Genomic DNA, 22641 nt, shown 5'->3' with positions numbered 1-22641 from the left:
GTGATGCAATATAACTTTATCATTCAACTGTAACTTTATCATTTTTTGCCAGCCTATATAAAGGTATAGACAGAAAGCACTAATACCTCATTCATATTTGAAGTCTTTAGATCAGGTAATGATAATCATAACGGGCTTGGTTCTGGGGAGCCTTTTCATTTTTGATCCAAGTACAGATATTAATCTTTTTCTCCGACGTACTTAACAGGCCGCACACCTTGAACAGCACCAGCACATCAAAAGCATTTCAGAGTACAGTAACTGGAGAAATTAACACTCCCTACAGCAAGCAGTTTGTTCACTCCAAATCTTCTCAGTACCGCCGACTGAAAACCGAGTGGAAAAATAATGTTTACCTGGCTCGATCTCGAATACAGGTGAGTCACTATCAGCAAGATGTGAAATGTCACTAATTATAACAGATTTTGTACTCTGAAATTAAATTAGTTGCTTGTTTTTTTTTATTTATTTGCCATCCTCCAGCTTAGCATTGATAGGTGAAGGGAAGACTAAAATTCAATTTGCTAGGAATGTCATTTCAAGATATTCAGTTTTCTAATAATCTCACTTATTAATAGATTTCATTCATTCATCATATTCTCAGCTTTTCTGCTTGCGTCGATGCTTGTGTTCCTGATATATTGAAATCTACAAGGAAAGCCCTTCCTTTGGAATTTTTCTGTTTTGTCTCTAAGATAGTAGTGCTTTGTAGCTTATAGTGGTTTTAATTAGTTCTAGTCATAGGTTGAAAGTTCTCTGTTATCTTCTCAACCAGTAGTGCACCTTGTTTTTGGTATTTGGATCTTGGCTCATTCATGCTTCTATCTTGGCCATTTTATTTCTAATTGGAGTGGCCTCCTGGCTTCAGGATGTGTATTAATTATTATTAATTATTCTCTGCAGCCAATAACCATGAAACCTGCATTTTTTTGACCCACTTTTAATTTCAGCGTCTTAAACCCTGTCCAAAGTCAGCAAAACGATTCTTTGGTCTGCAGAAAAATTGCCAAATGTGTCTAATCTCCGTTCTTTTGCATGATACCTACGTTTGTCAATGTAAATATCTAAAGCAATTAGCGAAAGAGAATGTTTTCAAAGATGATCCTGGCATAGAGAAACTTCTGGGGCATTATTCCTTGCTGGTTGATTTGGCTAGATTGAAGATGAAATATTGTCCTGTGGCCTTTGCCATCAGTAATTTTATATTTCTTCAGCTTCTGGTACCTCCGGACATGAGTGTCAATTTAAAATCAGACATGGTTTCCTTCAAACAGCAAGGATAGCAATCCTCAACCTCTGGGGTAGCTCTGTCACATAAAAAACGGTAGATCAAATGGCTGTCATAAATTGACTAGAACCAGTTTAATGTAGAGCCATTTGAGCTCAAGTTATTTTCAAAGAGAACGATCTTGATTGCAATAAAAAGATGAAACTGTATCTGAAACTAGTCTAAATTGTCAGCTGTTTCTGTCAACCAAACAAAATTGACTATGGACTGCTATGTGTGTAAAGTTTTCATGTAGTAAAAGAAACGTATGACTTGATATCTAGAATGAAATTTGAGAATGATCACATTCATTTAGCTTGTTCACTTGATGACCCATGGCACAAGTACATGGAGCTTAAATTACACTTGAATGAGGGATGTGCTATACTGAATGTTTTAATATTTTTGAGATGTGCCAGCATAACATCTATCTGCTTGGATATCCTGGGACTTGAGATCTCCTCACTGAAAAATTATGGTGTATCCACAAGTTAAACCCTATGATACTCTGTCATGAGTAATGGAACCTGGACAGGAGGAGTTGAATTCTAAGGGCTGTTTTAGAATTAATTTCAATGTTTCTTCTACCTTTGGTTATTTTTCTGCTCCATAGGGTCTGGGTCTCTACGCAGCCAAAGACCTTGAGAAGCACACAATGGTAATTGAATACATAGGGACAATCATTCGCAATGAGGTTGCAAACCGCAGGGAGAAATTGTACGAGACTCAGGTATGGATTAACCGTGTCACTCTGCACAATATTACATATTACAACCTTAATGAATGTGAATATCAGTGAAATTAATGCCTTTGATTTTTGAGTCATTGCAATCTTCAGGTACTAGTCTTGTTTTGCAATTATCCAAGATTTAAATTTTGGATTGAAATTCAATACCCATGAGTTCCTATTGCCCCACAAAATTCAAGTGGCTACCCAATTTGCATAATTCATTGCCAACGACTGCAATCCTCTAGTAAACTGAATTCTCAATTTCAGCCATATTCTTATGGCAAGTTCCATGTAGAACTTGGATACCTGCCTACTGGGGAAATGTGGGCCGAAAATGTGTTGCTGGAAAAGCGCAGCAGGTCAGGCAGCATCCAAGGAACAGGAAACTCGACGTTTCGGGCATACGCCCTTCATCAGGAATGAGGAAAGTGTGTCCAGCAGGTTAAGATAAAAGGTAGTGAGGAGGGACTTGGGGGAGGAGCGATGGAGATGTGATGGGTGGAAGGAGGTCAAGGTGAGGGTGATAGGCCGGAGTGGGGTGGGGGCGGAGAGGTCAAGAAGAAGATTGCAGGTTAGGAAGGCGGTGCTGAGTTCGAAGGATTCGACTGAGACAAGGTGGGGGGAGGGGAAATTAGGAAACTGGAGAAATCGGAGTTCATCCCTTGTGGTTGGAGGGTTCCCAGGCGGAAGATGAGACGCTTTTCCTCCAACCGTCGTGGTGTTATGGTCTGGCGATGGAGGAGTCCAAGGACCTGCATGTCCTTGGTGGAGTGGGAGGGAGAGTTAAAGTGTTGAGCCATGGGGTGGTTGGGTTGGTTGGTCCGGGTGTCCCAGAGGTGTTCTCTGAAATGTTCCGCAAATAGGCGGCCTGTCTCCCCAATATAGAGGAGGCCACATCGGGTGCAGCGGATGCAATAGATGATGTGTGTGGAGGTACAGGTGAATTTGTGGCGGATATGAAAGGATCCCTTGGGGCCTTGGAGAGAAGTAAGGGAGGAAGTGTGGGCGCAAGTTTTGCATTTCTTGCGGTTGCAGGGAAAGGTGCCGGGAGTGGAGGTTGAGTTGGTGGGGGGTGTGGACCTGACGAGGGAGTCATGGAGGGAGTGGTCTTTTCGGAACGCTGATAGGGGAGGGGAGGGAAATATATCCCTGGTGGTGGGGTCCGTTTGGAGGTGGCGGAAATGACGGCGGATGATACGCTGTATATGGAGGCTGGTGGGGTGGTAGGTGAGAACCAGTGGGGTTCTGTCCTGGTGGCGGTTGGAGGGGCGGGAAGTGGAGGAGATGCGGTGGAGGGCAACGTCGATCACGTCTGCGGGGAATCTGCGGTCCTTGAAGAAGGAGGCCATCTGGGCTGTACGGTATTGGAACTGGTCCTCCTGGGGGCAGATGCGGCGGAGACGAAGGAATTGGGAATATGGGATAACATCTGATTGAAGATTTGTAGCTCGGGTATCCATTGTTGTGGTTCTGCTCGCCGAGCTGGAAGTTTTTGCTGCAAACGTTTCGTTCCCTGGCTAGGGAACATCATCAGTGCTGTTGGAGCCTCGTGTGAAGCGCTGCTTTGATGTTTCTTCCGGTATTTATATTGGTTTGTTCTTGCCGCTTCCGGGTGTCAGTTTCAGCTGCAGTGATTTGTATGTGGGGTCCAGGTCGATGTGTCTGTTGATGGATGTTCTTGCCGTTTCCGGGTGTCAGTTTCAGCTGTAGTGGTTTGTATATGGTGTCCAGGTCAATGTGTCTGTTGATGGAGTTTGGGGATGAATGCCATGCTTCTAGGAATTCTCTGGCTGTTCTCTGATTGGCTTGTCCTATGATAGTGGTGTTTTCCCAGTCAAATTCATGTTGCTGGTTGTCTGAGTGTATGGCTACTAGAGATAGCTGGTCGTGTCGTTTTGTGGCTAGCTGATGTTCATGGATGCGGATTGTTAGCTGTCTTCCTGTTTGTCCTATATAGTGTTTTGTGCAGTCCTTGCATGGTATTTTGTAAACTACGTTAGTTTGGCTCATGCTGGGTATTGGGTCCTTTGTTCTAGTGAGTTGTTGTCTGAGCGTGGATGTTGGCTTGTGTGCTGTTATGAGTCCTAAGGGTCGCAGTAGTCTGGGAAAACACCACTATCATAGGACAAGCCAATCAGAGAACAGCCAGAGAATTCCTAGAAGCATGGCATTCATCCCCAAACTCCATCAACAGACACATTGACCTGGACACCATATACAAACCACTACAGCTGAAACTAACACCCGGAAACGGCAAGAACATCCATCAACAGACACATCGACCTGGACCCCACATACAAATCACTGCAGCTGAAACTGACACCCGGAAGCGGCAAGAACAAACCAATATAAATACCGGAAGAAACATCAAAGCAGCGCTTCACCCGAGGCTCCAACAGCACTGATGATGTTCCCTAGCCAGGGAACGAAACGTTTGCAGCAAAAACTTCCAGCTCTGCGAGCAGAACCACAATATATGGGATAACGTTTTTGCAGGGGACAGGGTGGGAGGAGGTGTAGTCTAGGTAGCTGTGGGAGTCAGTCAGTTTATAGTAGATGTCTGTGTTGATTCGGTCGCCCGAGATAGAAATGGAAAGGTCTGGGAAGGGGAGGGAGGAGTCTGAGACGGTCCAGATGAATCTGAGGTCGGGGTGGAACGTGTTGGTAAAGTGGATGAACTGTTCAACCTCCTCGTGGGAGCACGAGGCAGCGCCGATACAGTATCGATGTAGCAGAGGAAAAGGTGGGGGGTGGTGCCAGTGTAGTTGCGGAAGATGGACTGTTCCACATATCCTACGAAGCGACAGGCGTAGCTGGGGCCCATGCGGGTGCCCATGGCAACTCCTTTAGTTTGGAGGAAGTGGGAGGATTGGAAAGAGAAGTTGTTCAGGGTGAGGACCAGTTCAGTCAGTCGAAGGAGGGTGTCAGTGGAAGGGTACTGGTTGGTGCGGCGGGAAAGGAAGAAATGAAGGGCTTTTAGTCCTCCTTGATGGGGGATGGAGGTGTACAGGGACTGGATGTCCATGGTGAAAATAAGGCATTGGGGACCGGGGAAGCGAAAATCATGCAGGAGGTGGAGGGCGTGGGTGGTGTCCCGAAAGTAGGTGGGGAGTTCTTGGACTAAGGGGGACGGGACCGTGTCGAGGTATGCGGAGATGAGTTCGGTGGGGCAGGAGCAGGCTGAGACAATGGGTCGGCCGGGGCAGTCAGGTTTGTGGATTTTGGGCAGGAGGTAGAAACGGGCGGTGCGGGGTTGTGGGACTATGAGGTTGGAGGCGGTGGATGGGAGGTCCCCTGAGGTGATGAGGTTATGGATGGTCTGGGAGATGATGGTTTGGTGGTGGGAGGTGGGGTCATGGTCAAGGGGACAGTAGGAGGAGGTGTCCGCGAGCTGGCATTTGGCCTCAGCGGTATAAAGGTCGGTGCGCCAAACTACTACCGCACCTCCCTTGTCTGCCGGTTTGATGGTGAGGTTGGGGTTGGAGCGGAGGGAGTGGTGGGCTGCACGTTCCGAGGGTGAGAGGTTGAAGTGGATAAGAGGGGTGGACAGGTTGAGGCGTTTAATATCACGGCGGCAGTTGGCTATAAAGGGACCGAGGGTGGGTAAGAGGCCAGCACGGGGTGTCCAGGTGGATGGGGTGTATTGGAGGCGGGAGAAGGGATCGTCAGAGGGTGGACGGGAGTCCTGGTTGAAAAAGTAGGCACGGAGGCGAAGGCAGCGGAAGAATTGTTCAATGTCTCGCCGCGTGTTGAACTCGTTAATCCGAGGACGTAGGGGAATGAAGGTGAGGCCTCTGCTGAGGACTGATCTTTCATCCTCCGAGAGGGGGAGGTCTGGAGGGATAGTGAAAACACGGCAGGGCTGGGAGCTAGGACCTGTTGTGGGGCTGGAGCTGGGAGTGGGAGTGGGGGTGGGGTTAGACGTGGTGACGGAGATTGGTGTGGGGGGCGGGGTTAGGCGTGGTGACGGAGGTCGGTGTGGGGGCGGGGTTACGCGTGGTGACGGAGGTCGGCATGGGGGCGGGGTTGCGCGTGGTGACGGAGGTCGGTGTGGGGGCGGAGACACATGAGGCGTTGCGGTCGTGCAGGTTAGTGATGTCACTGGGGGCGGAAGTGGCTGCGGCAACGGCAACCGAAGGGGCGGAAATGGCTGTGGCGACGAAAGAAACGTTATTGTTCCCGGTAGCCGCGGGGGTCGCGAATCCGTCGGCGATCTTCCTGGCGATCGTGGAGGCGGTTGTTTGGGTGACGATCGCCGAGGCAGTTGTCTGGGCAGCGATCGCGGAGGCTGCGAGGTGGGTGGGGGCGGAAGTGAAGTCACGGTCGTCGGTGGCGGTTGGTGCCTCGTCAGGTCCACACCTCCCACTAACCCAACCTCCACTCCCGGCACCTTCCCCTGCAACTGCAAGAAATGCAAAACTTGCGCCCACACCTCCTCCCTTACTTCTCTCCAAGGCCCCAAGGGATCCTTCCATATCCGCCACAAATTCACCTGCACCTCCCCACACACCATCTATTGCATCCGCTGCACCCGATGTAGCCTCCTCTATATTGGGGAGACGGGCCGCCTACTTGCGGAACATTTCAGAGAACACCTCTGGGACACCCGGACCAACCAATCCAACCACCCCGTGGCTCAACACTTCAACTCCCCCTCCCACTCCACCAAGGACATGCAGGTCCTTGGACTCCTCCATCGCCAGACCATAACAGCACGACAGTTGGAGGAAGAGCGTCTCATCTTCCGCCTGGGAACCCTCCAACCACAAGGGATGAACTCCGATTTCTCCAGTTTCCTCATTTCCCCTCCCCCCACCTTGTCTCAGTCGAATTCCTCGAACTCAGCACCGCCTTCCTAACCTGCAATCTTCTTCCTGACCTCTCCGCCCCCACCCCACTCCAGCCTATCACCCTCACCTTGACCTCCTTCCACCTATCACATCTCCATCGCCCCTCCTCCCTACCTTTTATCTTAGCCTGCTGGACACACTTTCCTCATTCCTGATGAAGGGCTTATGCCCGACATGTCGAGTGTCCTGTTCCTTGGATGCTGCCTAACCTGCTGCGCTTTTCCAGCAACACATTTTCAGCTCTGATCTCCAGCATCTGCAGACCTCTCTTTCTCCTACTGGGGAAATGTGGTCATCATCTTTGACTTTGGTTGCTGACTGGCAGAAAACAATTTCAGAACAACATTCAAGGCCTTGGAAACAGGTTGACTATTCTTAGTGAGAAGTAGATTTGGTACAGGAAAATTTCAACAAGAGTTTATGCATGGTAACATTGTTTTGTTTCTGTCCATTACTTTCAAAATGGAAATGCATAAATATTTGGAAGTTAGCCATTTAAATTTGTTTCGGTAACCAAATGAGCATAAGTGAAATTATCCCTTCAGAGATCTCGCAAGCAGATGGGTTCATTGACAGACTCCTATGTTGTTGGATTCTCTGCTTGTCCTAAGTGGTATGTTAATAACTTGAATTAATCAAGGTCAGGTCTCTAAGTCAGACAGCTACCCCAATGTTATGACAATGATGACGTATTGTCCTTTAGATGTAATAATAAGTGCTGAACTAGTGCTTAAACTGTATGCTGATGTATGATGTGTGATATAAGCATCAGTTAGTACAGGTGCTCAGTTAAATCAGTGTCATATAATCTCTACATGTTAGGTTGTGCGCTGTATGATAAAACTTGTTCAAGCTCGCATATCACCCAGATGTACACTGAATGGTTGCCTCATTGCCATAATTGTGGTCATTCTGATCTGTTTTTGATTACCCTACAGATAATACTGAGTGCCACCAGTTCCATTTCCTGGTGTCTAATCTGATTTACATTTGAACTGATAAAAAGCTCTGAGAACCTAGAAAATAAAGTGAATAAGATACCATAGTAATTAGAATTATTGAAAGAAAACGTCAATCAGCTTGTCTACAGGCTACACAGGTTAATGTACAAGGCATTCCTTCAAGACTCTGGCCTTGCACTGGAATATTGACCTTTACACAAAGGGGCTGACTGACATGTATTTCCAGCATTTTCTCTCTACTCACAGTATTTTTTTTAAAACATAAATCTACTATGATGCTTAAATTGTGCATGTATGCAATAATGAAAACCAAAAAGGAGGGGAAAGACTATAAAAGAAAAATGGGTATGAAGCATTATATGTGGGGGCGGGTGAAGTAAAAATAAACAAGATTGCAAAACTACCCTTTAATTCGGGGCCTAAGTGTGCATCGTCTCAAGTTCCTTGGTGTGAAGGCAAAAATATGCTATAACCTCAATTTTTTAAAAAATTGTTGGTGTTCTGTGATCCTATGCTGTATGGTGAAAAGACTACACCTTTTCTTCTGTATATGTGAATGTAGACTGAAATGAGAAAACAATTGTTTTAAAACCAACGATTGTAGAACAAATTGTTGCATGTTTTTAAAACCAAGTTATTGAATCTCATTGTAAGTCATCTTTACACTGCTTGAAGCAGTGGGCAAGACTCTTTGTCAATGGACTAGCACCAATAGGTGTGTACAAAATGAGATTCAGTTGGCAATAAATTGCTGTTTGTGGAGTGGCCTGACGACAACTATCTGACTCCTGGGTTCTCAACAGTTTTTGGCTGTAAATGATTCTGGCAGAAGCCTTCGGACCTCCAAATGACATGGTAGTGAGTTTTTGTCTGCAATAAAATATCTGAAGAAAATCAGTTTGATTTCCTCCTACCAATTGATATATGAAGCAGCCTGTAACCAGAAACTAGGAGACTTTGCAGTTAATGTACCAATCACCTGTGTCTCCTGCAAAAATGTGGAAAGGACATGGAGAAGAGAGATCAAAGAACCAAACATCCTGACAAATACTAAGATCATCTCAGAGCCTTCGATCTGCTTTGCCAGTTTTTTTTTTCTAGCACTCAAAATACCAAAGTTTTTTTGTTTGATGTGTGTAAAGGAGTTTTAGAAAGGGATTAGCGTTTTAACTGGAAGAATTATCCGTTGACAATTCAAAGACAGAATTTATTTATAGCAAATAGTAGTGGTTTTGTTAAGTATAGACCCAGATTAACAGGGTCCTATCAGACAGTTAAACTGGAGAATTTTGCGTAATTTGATGAAATCTTTAACTTTTGTGATGACTCCAGGGACAGTGAGGCTTGATTATCGGAGCACTACCCCACTTGAGGCCTGACAGTAGGAATATTGTTGAGTTTGGTGAAAATTAAATTTGGTTTCTGTATATAGAGCTGAAAGCAAAACAACAAAAGGAAATTTCAGCTTATTGCTTTTTTGTTTGATTTGCAGTATCCCTTAAATTACATATAAGAATCTTGTGGATTTTATTCACATGGATGTTTGATAAGGTGTTCTTTGAGCTCAGGGCACATATTAACATTGTTGTATTGGTCACATTCATCTTTCTGAAAGTGTTTTTCAATGTTAATACACAAAACCATGTTGTTGAATGTCACCGTATATTTAATCTAGAGAGACTCTGGACAATACATAATGGTTAATGTCTATCAGGGACTGATTCAATTCAGCTTTCATTGCAATTTAGCAAAGCAAATGTGACTGCTACTTGAACATACTAGAATAACTGTGCCCTGTAAATCTCCAGTGTGTCATTATATCTATTCAATTCCCTTTGTTGTTTGCTAATTTATAGCCTGGTTTGAGATCTTAACATACAGGAACTATTGATCTGAGCCTGGTGGATAACAGGGACCCAGCAGATGTGGTGTATCTAGATTTTCAAAAGGCATTCAACAAGGTGCCACACAAAAGGCTGCTGCGTAAGATAAAGATGTGGGACATTATGAGTAATGTATTAGCATGGATAGAGGATTGGTTGACTAACAGGAAGCAAAGTCTGGGGATAAATGAGTGCTTTCCTGGTTGGCAATCGGTTACTAGTGGTGTGCCTCAGGGATCAATCTTGGGACCACAGTTATTCACAATTTACGTAGATGATTTGGAGTTGGTGGCAAGTTTGCGGACGACACTAAGATGAGTGGTAGAGTAAAGTGTGCAGAGGACGGTGGAACTTTGTAGAAGGACATAGTTTAAGTGAGTGAGCAAAGGTCTGGCAGATGAAATACAATGTAATAAATGTGAAGTCATCCATTTTGGTAGGAATACCAGTAAAAAGGACGATTACTTGAATGTTAAAAATTTCAGCACGCTGCTGTGCAGAGAGACCTGTGTGTTCTTGTTCATGAATCACAGAAGGTTGGTCTGCAGATGCAACATATAATTAAGGCAGCAAATGGAATTTTGTCCGTCATTGCTACCAGAATTGAGTTTAAAAGCAGGGAGGTTATGTTGCAGCTGTATAAGGTGCTGGTGAGGCCACACAGTTCTGTGTGCAGTTTTGGTCTCCTGACTTGAGAAAGGATGTACTGGCACGAGAGGGGATGCAGAGGAGGTTCCCTAGGTTGTTTCCAGAGTTGAAGGGGTTGGCTTATGAAGAGAGATTGAGTAGATGGACAGGACTGGCAGCTTAATGTTCCAGGATACAAATGCTACAGGAAGGACAGAAAGGGAGGCAAGAGAGGAGGGGGAGTGGTGTTTTTGATAAGGGATAACATTACAACTGTACTAAGGAAAGATATTCCCAGAAATACATCTCAGGGTGGAACTGAGAAATAAGAAAGGGATGATCACCTTATTGGGATTGTATTATAGACCACCTAATAGTCGGAGGGAAATTGAGAAACAAATTTGTCAGATTTCAGTTGCTTGTAAGAATAGTAGAGTGGTTATTAAAAGGGATTTTCGTTTTCCAAAAATAGACTGGGACTGCTATAGTGTTAAGAGTTTAGGTGGAGAGGAATTTGTTAAATGTGTGCAAGAAAATTTTCTGATTCAGTATGTGGATGTACCTACTACAGAAGGTGCAAAACTTGACCTACTCTTGGGAAATAAGTTTAAAATCACACAACACCAGGTTACAGTCCAACAGGTTTAATTGGAAGCGCACAAACTTTCGGATCGTCGCTCCTTCAGGTGATCGTGGAGGGCTCAATCCAACACAGAATTTATAGCAAAAATTTACAGTGTAATTGAAATTATACATTGAAAAATTGATTGTCTGTTAAGTCTTTCATCTTTGAATACCATGGTAGTTTCACTTCTTTCATGTGTAAGTCACAAACCCTTTTTTTAAAAAGTTGCATTCTCAGGTTAGCTGTTAACAATGGTGATAGCTAGACAATATGTTGAAGGTGTTAGCTCCCCTGTGTTCTCTGTCTATGCCATGATGTTTAGATTGATTCTAATCTAAAAAGTGAGATAACAGAGTTCTACATGAATGCATGCAGTTTTTGAGCAAAGTACAATGTAACCCTGCAAGTACAAATTCACCCCACAAAATATGTGTGTGTGTGTGGTGAGTGTAGTGTCTTCGGTCTGTGAGGGGGTGCATGTGGGAGTGTGTGTGTGGGTGTGTGTATAGTGCAATGGTGGTCACCTGTCATGTGACATGAACCCAAGGTCCCAGTTGAGGCCCTCCCTATGGGTACTGAACTTGGCTATCAGCCTCTGCTCGGCCACTTCTGGCTGCCACCTGTCCCGAAGTCCGCCTTGGAGGATGGTCACTCGAAGGTCCGAGGTAGAATATCCTGGACCACTGAAGTGTTCCCCAACTGGGAGGGAACACTCCTGTCTGTTGATTGTTGTGCGGTGCTCATTCGTCCGTTGTCATAGCCTTTGCTCGGTTTCCCCAATGTACCATGCCTCAGGGCATCCTTGCCTGCAACGTATAAGATAGACAATGTTGGCTGAGTCGCATGAGTACCTGTCTTGTACAAGGTGGGCGGTGTCCCCACGAGTAATGGTGGTATCTATGTCCACACTCTGACACGTCTTGCAGCGCCTACCGTGACAGGGTTGTATGGAGTTGTGCTGAGAGCGAGTTGTGCTGAGAGCAAGCTGCCCAGGACAGGCGGCAGCCAGAAGTGGCCGAGCAGAGGCTGATAGCCAAGTTCAGTACCCATCGGGAGGGCCTCACCTGGGACCTTGGGTTCATGTCACATTACAGGTGACCACCATTGCACTACACACACACGGGCACACAGACTCCCACACGCACCCTTACAGACACACATACTCCCACGTACACCCCCTCACAGACGTAAGACACTCTACACTCTACACTCACTACACGCACACACTTTCTCACACACTCAACCCCCAACCCAGACAGACAGACAAAGACACACGCACACGTATATTTTGTGGGGTGAATTTGTACTTTGTTCAAAAACTGCATGAATTCATGTAAAACTCCATTATCTCACTTTTTAGATTAGAATCAATCTAAACATCATGGCATAGACAGAAAACACGGGGCTAACACCTTCGACATATTGTCTAGCTATCACCATTGTTAACAACTAAACTGAGAGTGCAACCTTTTTTTTAAAAAAGATTTTGTGATTTACACATGAAAGAAGTGAAACTATCATGGTATTCAAACAGATGAAAGACTTAATGGGCAATCAATTTTTCAATGTATAATTTCAGTTACATCACACCTGTAAATTTTTGCTATCAATTCTGTGTGTTAGGATTGAGCCCTCCACTATCACCTGATGAAGGGGTGACACTCCAAAAGCTAGTGTGCTTCCAATTAAACCTGTTGGACTATAACCTGGTGTTGTGATTTTTTTTTACTTTGGACTGGGGTGTACAACACCGGCATCTCCAAATCTTGGGAAAGAAGGCAGGGCAGGTGACTGAGGTGTCAGTAGGATAACACTTTGTGGCCAGTGACCGTAATTCTATTAGTTTTAAAATAGTGATGGAAAAGGATAGACCAGATCTAAAAGTTGAAGTTTTAAATTGGAGGAAGGCCAAATTTGACAGTATTAGGCAAGAACTTTCAAAAGCTGATTGGGGACAAATGTTCGCAGGTAAAGGGACGGCTGGAAAATGGGAAGCCTTCAGAAATGAGATTAACGAGAGTCCAGACACAGTGTGTTCCTGTTAGGTGTAGGGAATGCTGGATGGCTGAAGAAATTGAGGATTTCGTTAAGACAAAGAAGGAAGCGTACGTCAGGTATAGACAGGATAGATCGAATGAATTCTTAGAGTATAAAGGCAGTATAGGAGTATACTTAAGAGGGAAATCAGGAGGGCAAAAAGGCAGTCTTTGTGTGGAGCCAACGGAGATGTGTATTTTTTTTTTGCATCAGTGTTTATTGTGGAAAAGGACATGGAAGATATAGAATGTAGAGAAATAGATCAAGTGTACTCTAGGACTCCGTGGGAAGCTAGAGAAGTGATTGCTGGGCCTCTTGCTGAGATATTTGTATCGTCGATAGTCACAGGCGAGGTGCCGGAAGACTGGCTAACGTGGTGCCACTGTTTAAGGAAGGTGGTAAGGACAAGCCAGGATACTATAGACCAGTGAGCCTGACATCGGTGGTGGGCAGGTTGTTGGAGGGAATCCTGAGAGACAGGATGTACATATGTTAGGGCAGGCAAGGCCTGATTCGGGATAACCAACATGGCTTTGTGCATGGGAAATCATATGTCTCAAACTTGATTGAGTTTTTTTGAATAAGTAACAAAGAGGATTGATGAGGGCAGAGCGGTAGATGTGATCTCTATGGACTCCAGAAAGGCGTTCGACAAGGTTCCCCATGGGAGACTGGTTAGCAAGGTTAGATCACATGGAATACAGGGAGAACTAGCCATTTGGATACAGAACTGACTCAAAGGTAGAAGACAGAGGGTGGTGGTGGAGGATTGTTTTTCAGACTGGAGGCCTGTGACCCGTGGAGTGCCACAAGGATTGGCGGTGGGTCCACTACTTTTCGTCATTTATATAAATGATATGGATGTGAGCTTCAGAGGTATAAACTACTAAGTTTGCAGATGACACCAAATTTGGAGGTGTAGTGGACAGCAAAGAAGGTTACCTCAGAGTACAGTGGGATCTTGACCAGATGGGCCAATGGGCTGAGAAGTGGCAGATGGAGTTTAATTTAGATAAATATGTGGTACTGCATTTTGGGAAAGCAAATCTTAGCAGGACTTATGCACTTAATGGTAAGGTCCTAGGGAGTGTTGCTGAACGTAGAGACCTTGGAGTGCAGGTTCATAGCTCCTTTGAAAGTAGAGTCGCGGATAGATAGGTTGGTGAAGAAGGCGTTTGGTATGCTTTTCTTTATTGGTCACAGTATTGAGTGCAGGGAGTTGGGAGGTCATGTTGCGGCTGTACAGGACATTGGTTAGGCCACTGTTGGAATATTGCGTGCAATTCTGGTCTCCTTCCTATCAGAAAGATGTTGTGAAACTTGAAAGGGTTCAGAAAAGATTTACAAGGATGTTGCCAGGGTTGGAGGATTTGAGCTATAGGGAGAGGCTGAACAGGCTGGGGCTGTTTTCCCTGGAGTGTCGGAGGCTGAGGGGTGACCTTAAAGAGTTTTATAAAATCATGAGGGGCATGGATAAGATAAATAGACAAAGTCTCTTTCCTGGGGTGGGGGAGTCCAGAACTAGAAGGTATAGGTTTAGGGTGAGAGGGGCAACGTTTTCACACAGAGGGTGGTACGTGTATGGAATGAGCTGCCAGAGGAAGTGGTAGAGGCTGGTACAATTGCAATATTTAAGAGGCATTTGGATGGGTATATGAATAGGAAGGGTTTGGAGGGATATGGGCCGGGTGTTGGCAGGTGGGACTAAATTGGGTTGGGATATCTGGTCGGCATGGACGAGTTGGACCGAAGAGTTTGTTTCCGTGCTGTACATCTCTATGACTCTATTGGAATTTAGAAGAATGAGGAGAGATCTTACACACACAATTATAAAGGGAATAAATAAGATAAAAGTAAAGAGGATGTTTTCACTGATGGATGAAACTCGGACAAGGGGGCATAGCCTCAAGATTAGGGGAGCAGATTTATGACCAAATTGAGGAGGAATGTCTTCACCTTGAGTTATGTGAACCTGTGGAATCTTCTGCCCAGTGAAGTAGTTGAAGCTTCCTCAATAACTACTTTTCAAGCTAATATTTTGAACAGTAAAGGAATTAAGAGTTATGATGAAGGGGTGGATAAGTGGATCTGAGTCCATGAAAAGATCAGCCATGATCATCTTGAATGGAGGAGCAGCCATGAAGAGCCAGATGGCCTCCTGCTCTTAGGTTTATGTTCTTATGATTGACTTAGATCTCAAGGCAAAGTCACTGGAGTGGTCTGAGACATTAAACAGAAAAAAACTATTTTGAGTAACTCCTTAAACTATAAAATTTCTCTTGCCTAGTAATATTCAAATGTGATAATGAATAATATGCCAGTTGCCACTGCAAAAGACTACTTAAATTCTAGTATAGGATTTGGATGTTACTGACAAGGCCAGCATTTGTTCCACATCCTAAACTGTCCCTGACTTGAGTGGCTTGCTAACTATTTTAGAGGGCAATTAAAACTAAACCACATTGCAATGGGTCTGGGGTCTCATGTAGACCAGACGAGGTGAGGACATTAAGCTTTTAATTGAAGAATGAAGTTTCATCAGTACTGAAACTTTTGGTACTCTGTATTTCTATGAAAGGACTATGTGGCAAGAGAAGTACAGGATCGAAAAATAAATGTGTTTGTGACTTCTTTCAGAATCGAGGTGTTTATATGTTTCGAATCAATAATGAGCATGTGATTGATGCTACTTTAACTGGAGGCCCAGCCAGGTAAGTGACAATTTCTGTTGTGATAGCATCGGCAATGATGATTTTGAATTGAAGTAATTTTATGTAGTAATGATACCAGTAATTTATTGGTGAACAAGGTTTCTAACTTTTCTGTATCTTCTAAGAGTGTGACATTTATCTCCCTTTGCCAGTCTGTAGACCCTTTCTTTGCAACCTTGCACAGTCCAAATGAACAAAGTTGGGAGTAACCTACTTCCAGACTATCAGCAGTCTCACTAGAATGGTGATGGCATAATTTAAACTGTAGTGACATTGTGCTATCACTTCATGTTTTCCCTTTGCCTTCAGCAAGGTGTGACATAAATGGAGTGCATTTGGGAATCAACTCCTATACATTATATGTTCTGATAATGATTGCAATAGTAATATTGAATTTATTTTACTGGGCCTATCTGCACATGGTTGCACCTTACTCACAGCGACATTGTTAGATTCCTGATTTTGTAATTTTACAATTTGTTGTATTGTGAAATCCCCAAACTTGACTGCATTATAAAGTATGTTGTGCTCTTTTGATTATATATTTGTACTGTTAACTTGCTGTTTTTCTAACAAAGAAAAAACATAATTGTTTTCTCCTGTGCAGATATATCAATCATTCTTGTGCCCCCAACTGTGTCGCAGAGGTTGTGACCTTTGACAAGGAGGACAAAATAATTATTATCTCAAGCAGGCGAATTCCAAAAGGAGAGGAGGTGAGTAGAAAACTGAAAAGTAAGTTATTTAATATTTGGCTGAGAATGAATACAAGGGATGCAGTGTCATGCCCCAATGCTAATCTGAGTTGCAGAAAATCCAAATATTAACTGATATCTTTCTTCATTCTCTTCTCTTTGCTGGAAGCCCAACACCAAATTTTCCAGAATGGAGAATCAGATATATATTGTCACTTTCAGAAAATCTGTTTAGTACTTGCATTGTTAGATTCCTTGTCCCAACAATATGCTCAACTCTGTATAAAGATGTCAAAGCAGAACTATCTGAGTTCCAATAATATTTTATTGAAAGAATTTCTAACCTGGGCTTCTGGATCATCTCCGATCACTGCCAGTACTCTACTACTGTTCTTGTGCCAAAAAGGTATCCACATAACAATTAAAAATAATTATTTAATTAAATTAATGTGTGATTGCATGGTGTTAAGTATCCCATTCCTTCGAAGTAGAAAATAGCATAGACATCAATGCTCAAAATATATGGGGTGGTGAGGAAGATAATCTCTAAAATCCCCAAATCACAAGGTGGAGGGAGGAGGAGGTGAGAGAGCAAGAAACCCAAAGGTGTTCAAAGGAAGTAGAAGCTGCTATTAGCAGAGAGGTCACTTCCCAAAGATTTAGGGTGATTGGTAGAAAGGTTAGAGAGGAAATGAAAACATTTTCTGTCAGAAGGCTGGTGAGTGTTTGGTATTCACAGCCCACTAGGGTTGAGGCAAAAACTCTAGACTCATTTAAAAGGAACCTGCATGCACCAAAGCACTATAACCTGCAAGGTTTACGGACTAGGTGCTAGTAAATGGGATTGGAATGAGCAGTTAGTTCATCCAGCTGGCACCGACACAGTGAGCCCATTACGTGCTGAAACTTTTCTGTGGTTTATTTTGTGCCGTAATCCTCACCACCTGTTTAAAACCCTATTTTAGTGTTACTCTTCAATAAACATAAGATCAAATAATTACATTTGAATTGTCACACTGAAATATGTGATGCATTGATTAGGTATCTTGTGGAAGCTTTGATTTTAAAATAGTTTGTATAGCCTGAGTGTTAGCCAATGGGGAAGGGGGCTGATTCCAACTGGTAGCAATATTGCCCCTGATAAAGGATTTGTAAAGTTTTTTTTAAAAAAAGATATCTAGATCTACATATAAAGAACCAAGTCTTGCATGTCTCTGTGTTTTAAAGAATGCCAAGCTCAAATGTAACTTGGATAAATAAGAATTCAAATTTGCTTTAGAAGATGGTTTTACAGCACTGGACAGGATGTTTGGTCACGTTGGAAAGTCTCAAATACTGGTACTGCACACCGCTTCAAAAAAGTATTGAACCATCATGGGTACTAACTGAACAAACCTTCAGTAAGCATCAAGTAATTCAAGAAAAATATTGCTGACCCCAAACCAAGGGATCTTCTGATTATTCGAGGAGAAAGTGAGGTCTGCAGATGCTGGAGATCAGAGCTGAAAATGTGTTGCTGGAAAAGTGCAGCAGGTCAGGCAGCATCCAAGGAACAGGAAATTCGACGTTTCGGGCATAAGCCCTTCTTCCCAAAACGTTGAATTTCCTGTTCCTTGGACACACTTTCCTCATTCCTGAAGAAGGGCTTATGCCCGAAACGTCGAATTTCCCATTCCTTGGCTGCTGCCTGACCTGCTGCGCTTTTCCAGCAACACATTTTCAGATCTTCTGATTATTGGCAATATTTCTGTGAAAGATCACTGGCTGTCCTGAAATTTTGGAAATGAAATATGGAAGATTTATTTAACCTAAACTATCTGGAATGTCTTTATTTATAGATTCCAATTTAAAAGCTTTAATAATAATTCTTTTGTACGGTCCTTGGAATTTGTGCTATCATCTTATTCTGAAGTAGAAAACTCCCAAAATATTTATTACAAATACAGACACTAATGCTACTGTGACTGCATAATCCAGTAAAGGAGTTAATGAGAATGAAGGCGTCTCTGAAAATTTTTAAGTAGCAACAATCAAGAATATCTCAGAGCCCTCAGAAAAAGGCAATTATTTTGACAGCCAATGGGCATGATCTGTATTTCAGCTAATGTGGAATGATGTAAGTATGAGTAAGATCGACAGTTGCCTGTTTTGTCTAAAATTCCGAAGGTATGTTTTCTGCTGTGTTAAGGTTATGGAAAATTCATTTATCTGGCAATGTTTATGGTGGTTCAAAAATATATCCGATATCTCAATGCTGACTGTCCACTAAACAATTTCTGTCCTAACGTTTTCTTTTTCCCCCTTCCTTTAGCTGACTTATGACTATAAGTTTGATTTTGAAGATGATCAGCACAAGATTCCATGTCACTGTGGAGCACTCAACTGCAGAAAGTGGATGAATTAAAACATTTAAAGCAATTTTAGCTGAGTCAGAATTTACAATTTCAAATCATTCAGAATTCTGGACTTTGTATCTGATACACTCAGAGAAATCATACTGACAGATATTGCGACATGGAGTGTCTCAGCAGCAAAGCTATGAAGATGGGAAAAACTCATTAGTTTACAAAGAATTATTTACCAAATTTCATGTTGAAAAATATCTGTAGTTGAGAGAGAGTGTAGTGATATTGTTACTCAGATGTGCACAGCCTTTTAACAACATTTAGTGAACAATAAGATACTGAAATAAATGGACTGAGCAGATGTACAGAGATATTAAGATCTACAGCCAATGACTGCGTTTCCTGCCAGGCCTGTGGGTTGGTTCTGAATGTAATCTATGATTTTTTTTTGTCTGTAGTCCCCACAAGAGAGAGAGACAGACAGATAATGAGATCCTCTCATTGTGCAGACCTTTTCTGAAGAGCCTCAACCTGAAGGACTGATTTAATTTCTATTCTAATTAAGTCCAATCAAAGGAAGGAAGAGTCACCAGCTTTTTTTTTAAATCTGCTGGGTCTCTGATTTTCGGCAGGTGTGGTACATCTCAAGGAGAAAGGAAATGGGGGTTTCTCTGACAAGATTTTTTTTGAAAAATACAAGACTATTTGAACATTGCTGGTATAAGTAAAATCAACGCATGTTTATTTTTAATAGAAGGCGAGTGATTTGAAACCAAGGCAGTGATTTTAAAAAGTAGCACTCCTAAAAACACTAGAGTTTTAAAGAGATGGTGTCCATTGGGTGTGATAAATTTGAATGCATTTGAAGATTTGGATTTCCCATACTATTTGCCCTAATTGTATGCTGGAGAACCGGTGTGGGATTTCTTGTCTGGAAGGTTTTTAGTTGCTTCACCAGAATCAATAATGTTAACTTTTCAAACAACAGACTCATTTTGTGTGTTTATTACTATCATCAGATTGTAGTTTATTTCAAAGGAGGTTAATTCCATAATTAACTAAAATATAGAAGAAAGAAAATTATCATTAGCTTGGTAGAAACGAAGAGTAAAGCCTCCATCCATGCTGGTCACCTTGTGTAAAACCTGAGTGACTATCTGGGAAATGTAGATCTTTTACATATTATGACTCAAATGTAATGTGCAAAAGATACTTTTGAAAGACAATCCACATTAAGAGCTCACTAGGACCAGTTGAATGGTTCTGTGTTGGGAGTTTATTGGAAAGAACATAATAAAAAGAGACTCTGGGGCTGGCACAGACAATTCTAAAACTGTTGGTGATGAGATCTGGTTGTAACTGAGTTGAAATTGACCAGCTCCCAACTGGAATCTGGAGGATCCCTTTTAAGCTGTCGACCTGACAACACATTTCCATGATTGGTGACATTTTTATCCAATATAATTTATATTGTTTCAAAAATAGAAGTAACAACATGCCAGTCATAAATAGCTATCTAATTTGGACTATCAGGACCTATAAGTTAAACTATAAGTCCTCAGTTGCTGATCAACAGCATAAAACACAGTGAAAAGGAGGGTGGCACTTGAAGACTTTGGTCTGGAGCCACCTTGATCCTATTCAGTCAGTATCGACAGACGAGTGGCTAGGGCATTTGGTTCAACGCACAAACGGACTCTCTCTGAAATCTCTTGCAGAGGAGACTTGCACTGAAGGATTTCTCACCTACTTGATTCCACAAGTCATTTTACTGTAGTTTTGTTCCTGTAATATATATATGAAAGTGTGAATTTTATTCGGAACAGTAGGATAGGTCTGGATGGGGGAGATTTTTTTTATTGGCGCGATTCATGAAAGCTGCTGCCCCCACTGCATCTTCTCCACACTGCAACTGTAAAAATGTAAATATAAGACTTGTAGAAATCTCCAAAGCAGAAACCACTGGATCAGATTCTCATTCGTACAAATGAACGGTTGGTATTGGTAATATAAAATAGCTGCTGGTTGGATTGAAGCAGGGAAGATATTAGCATGCAATGAGAAGATTCTAGGTAATGTAGATCATGTTAGATAAATTTAAGCTTACAGTGTTTTACTGTTTTTATAATTAAAGCTGATTTCAGCCCTCTCTTAAAATGACAGGAGCAGGGGCATCTTTTAATGGAAGATTCTAATTTAAAAATGGGACTTTTTTTCATGTTAACTGAAGATGTCCTCAGAGCCCTGATGCATTGTGGGATCCCACTTCCCTGACTGACCCAGTTAGGGAGGTTGCAGTCACGTAATGTATTGTTGGAAGTTGCTCAGTTAACAAATGAAGATGTCCTATTTGCAGTAAAGCCTTGTTCATACTGTTTACACTCTGAGCTAGGTATTTTGTGGTGCATTTTATCCTTGCAATTGGGGCAAAAACAGAAGCAGAGATTTCTTGAGTATTTTTTAATGATAAAGTTCCAGAATATGAAAGTTTTTTGTTTGTGTTGTGTGCATTCTGTACAGCAAATGTTGTCACTGGTAATGAATTAAAATTATCCTTTTTTATTGTATGTGGCATGTTTTTTTTTGTACTGAACATAAGTTGAATTGTATATAATTTATGTCAAAGAGCCAAGATGCTCTATGTATTAAATCTCCTGCAGGAATAAGCTTATTCTGTACATCCCTGGTACATGTAGAGACCGTTTATGATCATGTTGGCTAGATTGTACAAACCTTTTTTTAAATACAAATGTAGCATCTTTGCATTACTGTATGATAAATAAGGACATCTGTTCCTACAGAGGTGAATTTACTGCATTAAAACTGTTTGAAATAAAATCACACTTGGACTCCATTTATTGATTTGTGGTTAAAAGTAGAAAAACCAACCCTTGAATACATTTTGGGAGGATGAATATAATCAAGTTTTATCATAGCAGCAGGGATTTTGGGGCTTTAGCTAAATCTTCAAAGTATGGCAAGGTTTTAGAAGAGACATGCAGGATTCATGGCTTCTGACATAAGAGCTTTGGACACAAAAGCAAGGAGGTAATGCGAAACTGATGTATTTTAAAAGCCTCATTGATTAGCCTCCAGTTATTGTTACAAATGGACTTGGTGCATGTGGACTTGAGCTGCTTCACCTACCTGAGGAGTTGTGAATGATACTGGACGTGGTGCAGTCATCAGTGAACATCTCCACTTCTGACTTTGTGATGGAGGGAAGGTCATCGATGAAGCAGCTGAAGATGGTTGGGCCCAGAATGCGACCCTGCAGAGATGTCCTGGAACAGAGATGACTGACCTGTAACAACCATCTTCCTTTCTACAATTATAACCCCAACCAATGGAGAGTTTTCCCTTCTGATTTCAATTGATTCCAATCTTGCCAGGGCTCCTTGATGCCATACTCAATCAAATGTGGTCCTGATGTCAAGGGTCATTCTCACTCAGAGTCATAGAGATGCACAGCATGGAAACAGACCCTTCGGTCCAACCCATCCATACCGACCAGATATCCCAACCCAATCTAGACCCACCTGCCAGCACTCGGCCCATATCCCTCCAAACCCTTCCTATTCATATACCCATCCAAATGCCTCTTAAATGTTGCAATTTTACCAGCATCCACCACTTCCTCTGGCAGCTCATTCCATACCCATACCACCCTCTGTGAAAGAGTTGCCCCTTAGGTCTCATGTGAACATTCTGCACCCTCTCTGAGACATCCTTGATCCTGGCACCAGGGAATCAACACCCCATTCTGCTTTTTCGCTGCTGGCCACAGAAATGTCTGTCTGTACCTCGGACTACAGAATCCCCTAACACAATTGATCTCTTGGAAGTCGACATACCACTCGCATTAGAGCCAGTCTCAATACCAGAAACTTGGCTGTTCGTGCTACGTTT

General features: G+C 42.8%; 1 protein-coding gene across 9 annotated transcripts in view; it reads left to right on the top strand.

Moving 5' to 3' along the window:
- Positions 1-21570, top strand: part of kmt2d (lysine (K)-specific methyltransferase 2D) — a 248665-nt gene extending 227095 nt beyond the window's left edge. For all 9 annotated transcript variants that reach the window (XM_060821028.1, XM_060821029.1, XM_060821036.1 and 6 more), the window contains 5 exons: positions 209-377; positions 1881-1997; positions 15619-15692; positions 16300-16408; positions 18699-21570. In XM_060821028.1, the coding sequence (XP_060677011.1) occupies positions 209-377; positions 1881-1997; positions 15619-15692; positions 16300-16408; positions 18699-18791 (562 nt within the window). In that variant the 3' untranslated portion in view covers positions 18792-21570. The remainder of the gene's footprint in view (positions 1-208; positions 378-1880; positions 1998-15618; positions 15693-16299; positions 16409-18698) is intronic.
- Positions 21571-22641: the final 1071 nt, after the last annotated feature.

This window comes from Hemiscyllium ocellatum, chromosome X (genome assembly GCF_020745735.1).
Source record: "Hemiscyllium ocellatum isolate sHemOce1 chromosome X, sHemOce1.pat.X.cur, whole genome shotgun sequence".
Classification (NCBI taxonomy): Eukaryota; Metazoa; Chordata; class Chondrichthyes; order Orectolobiformes; family Hemiscylliidae; genus Hemiscyllium; species Hemiscyllium ocellatum.
The sequence above is the reverse complement of the archived record's forward strand: the minus strand, read 5'-3'. Positions and strand labels throughout refer to the sequence as shown.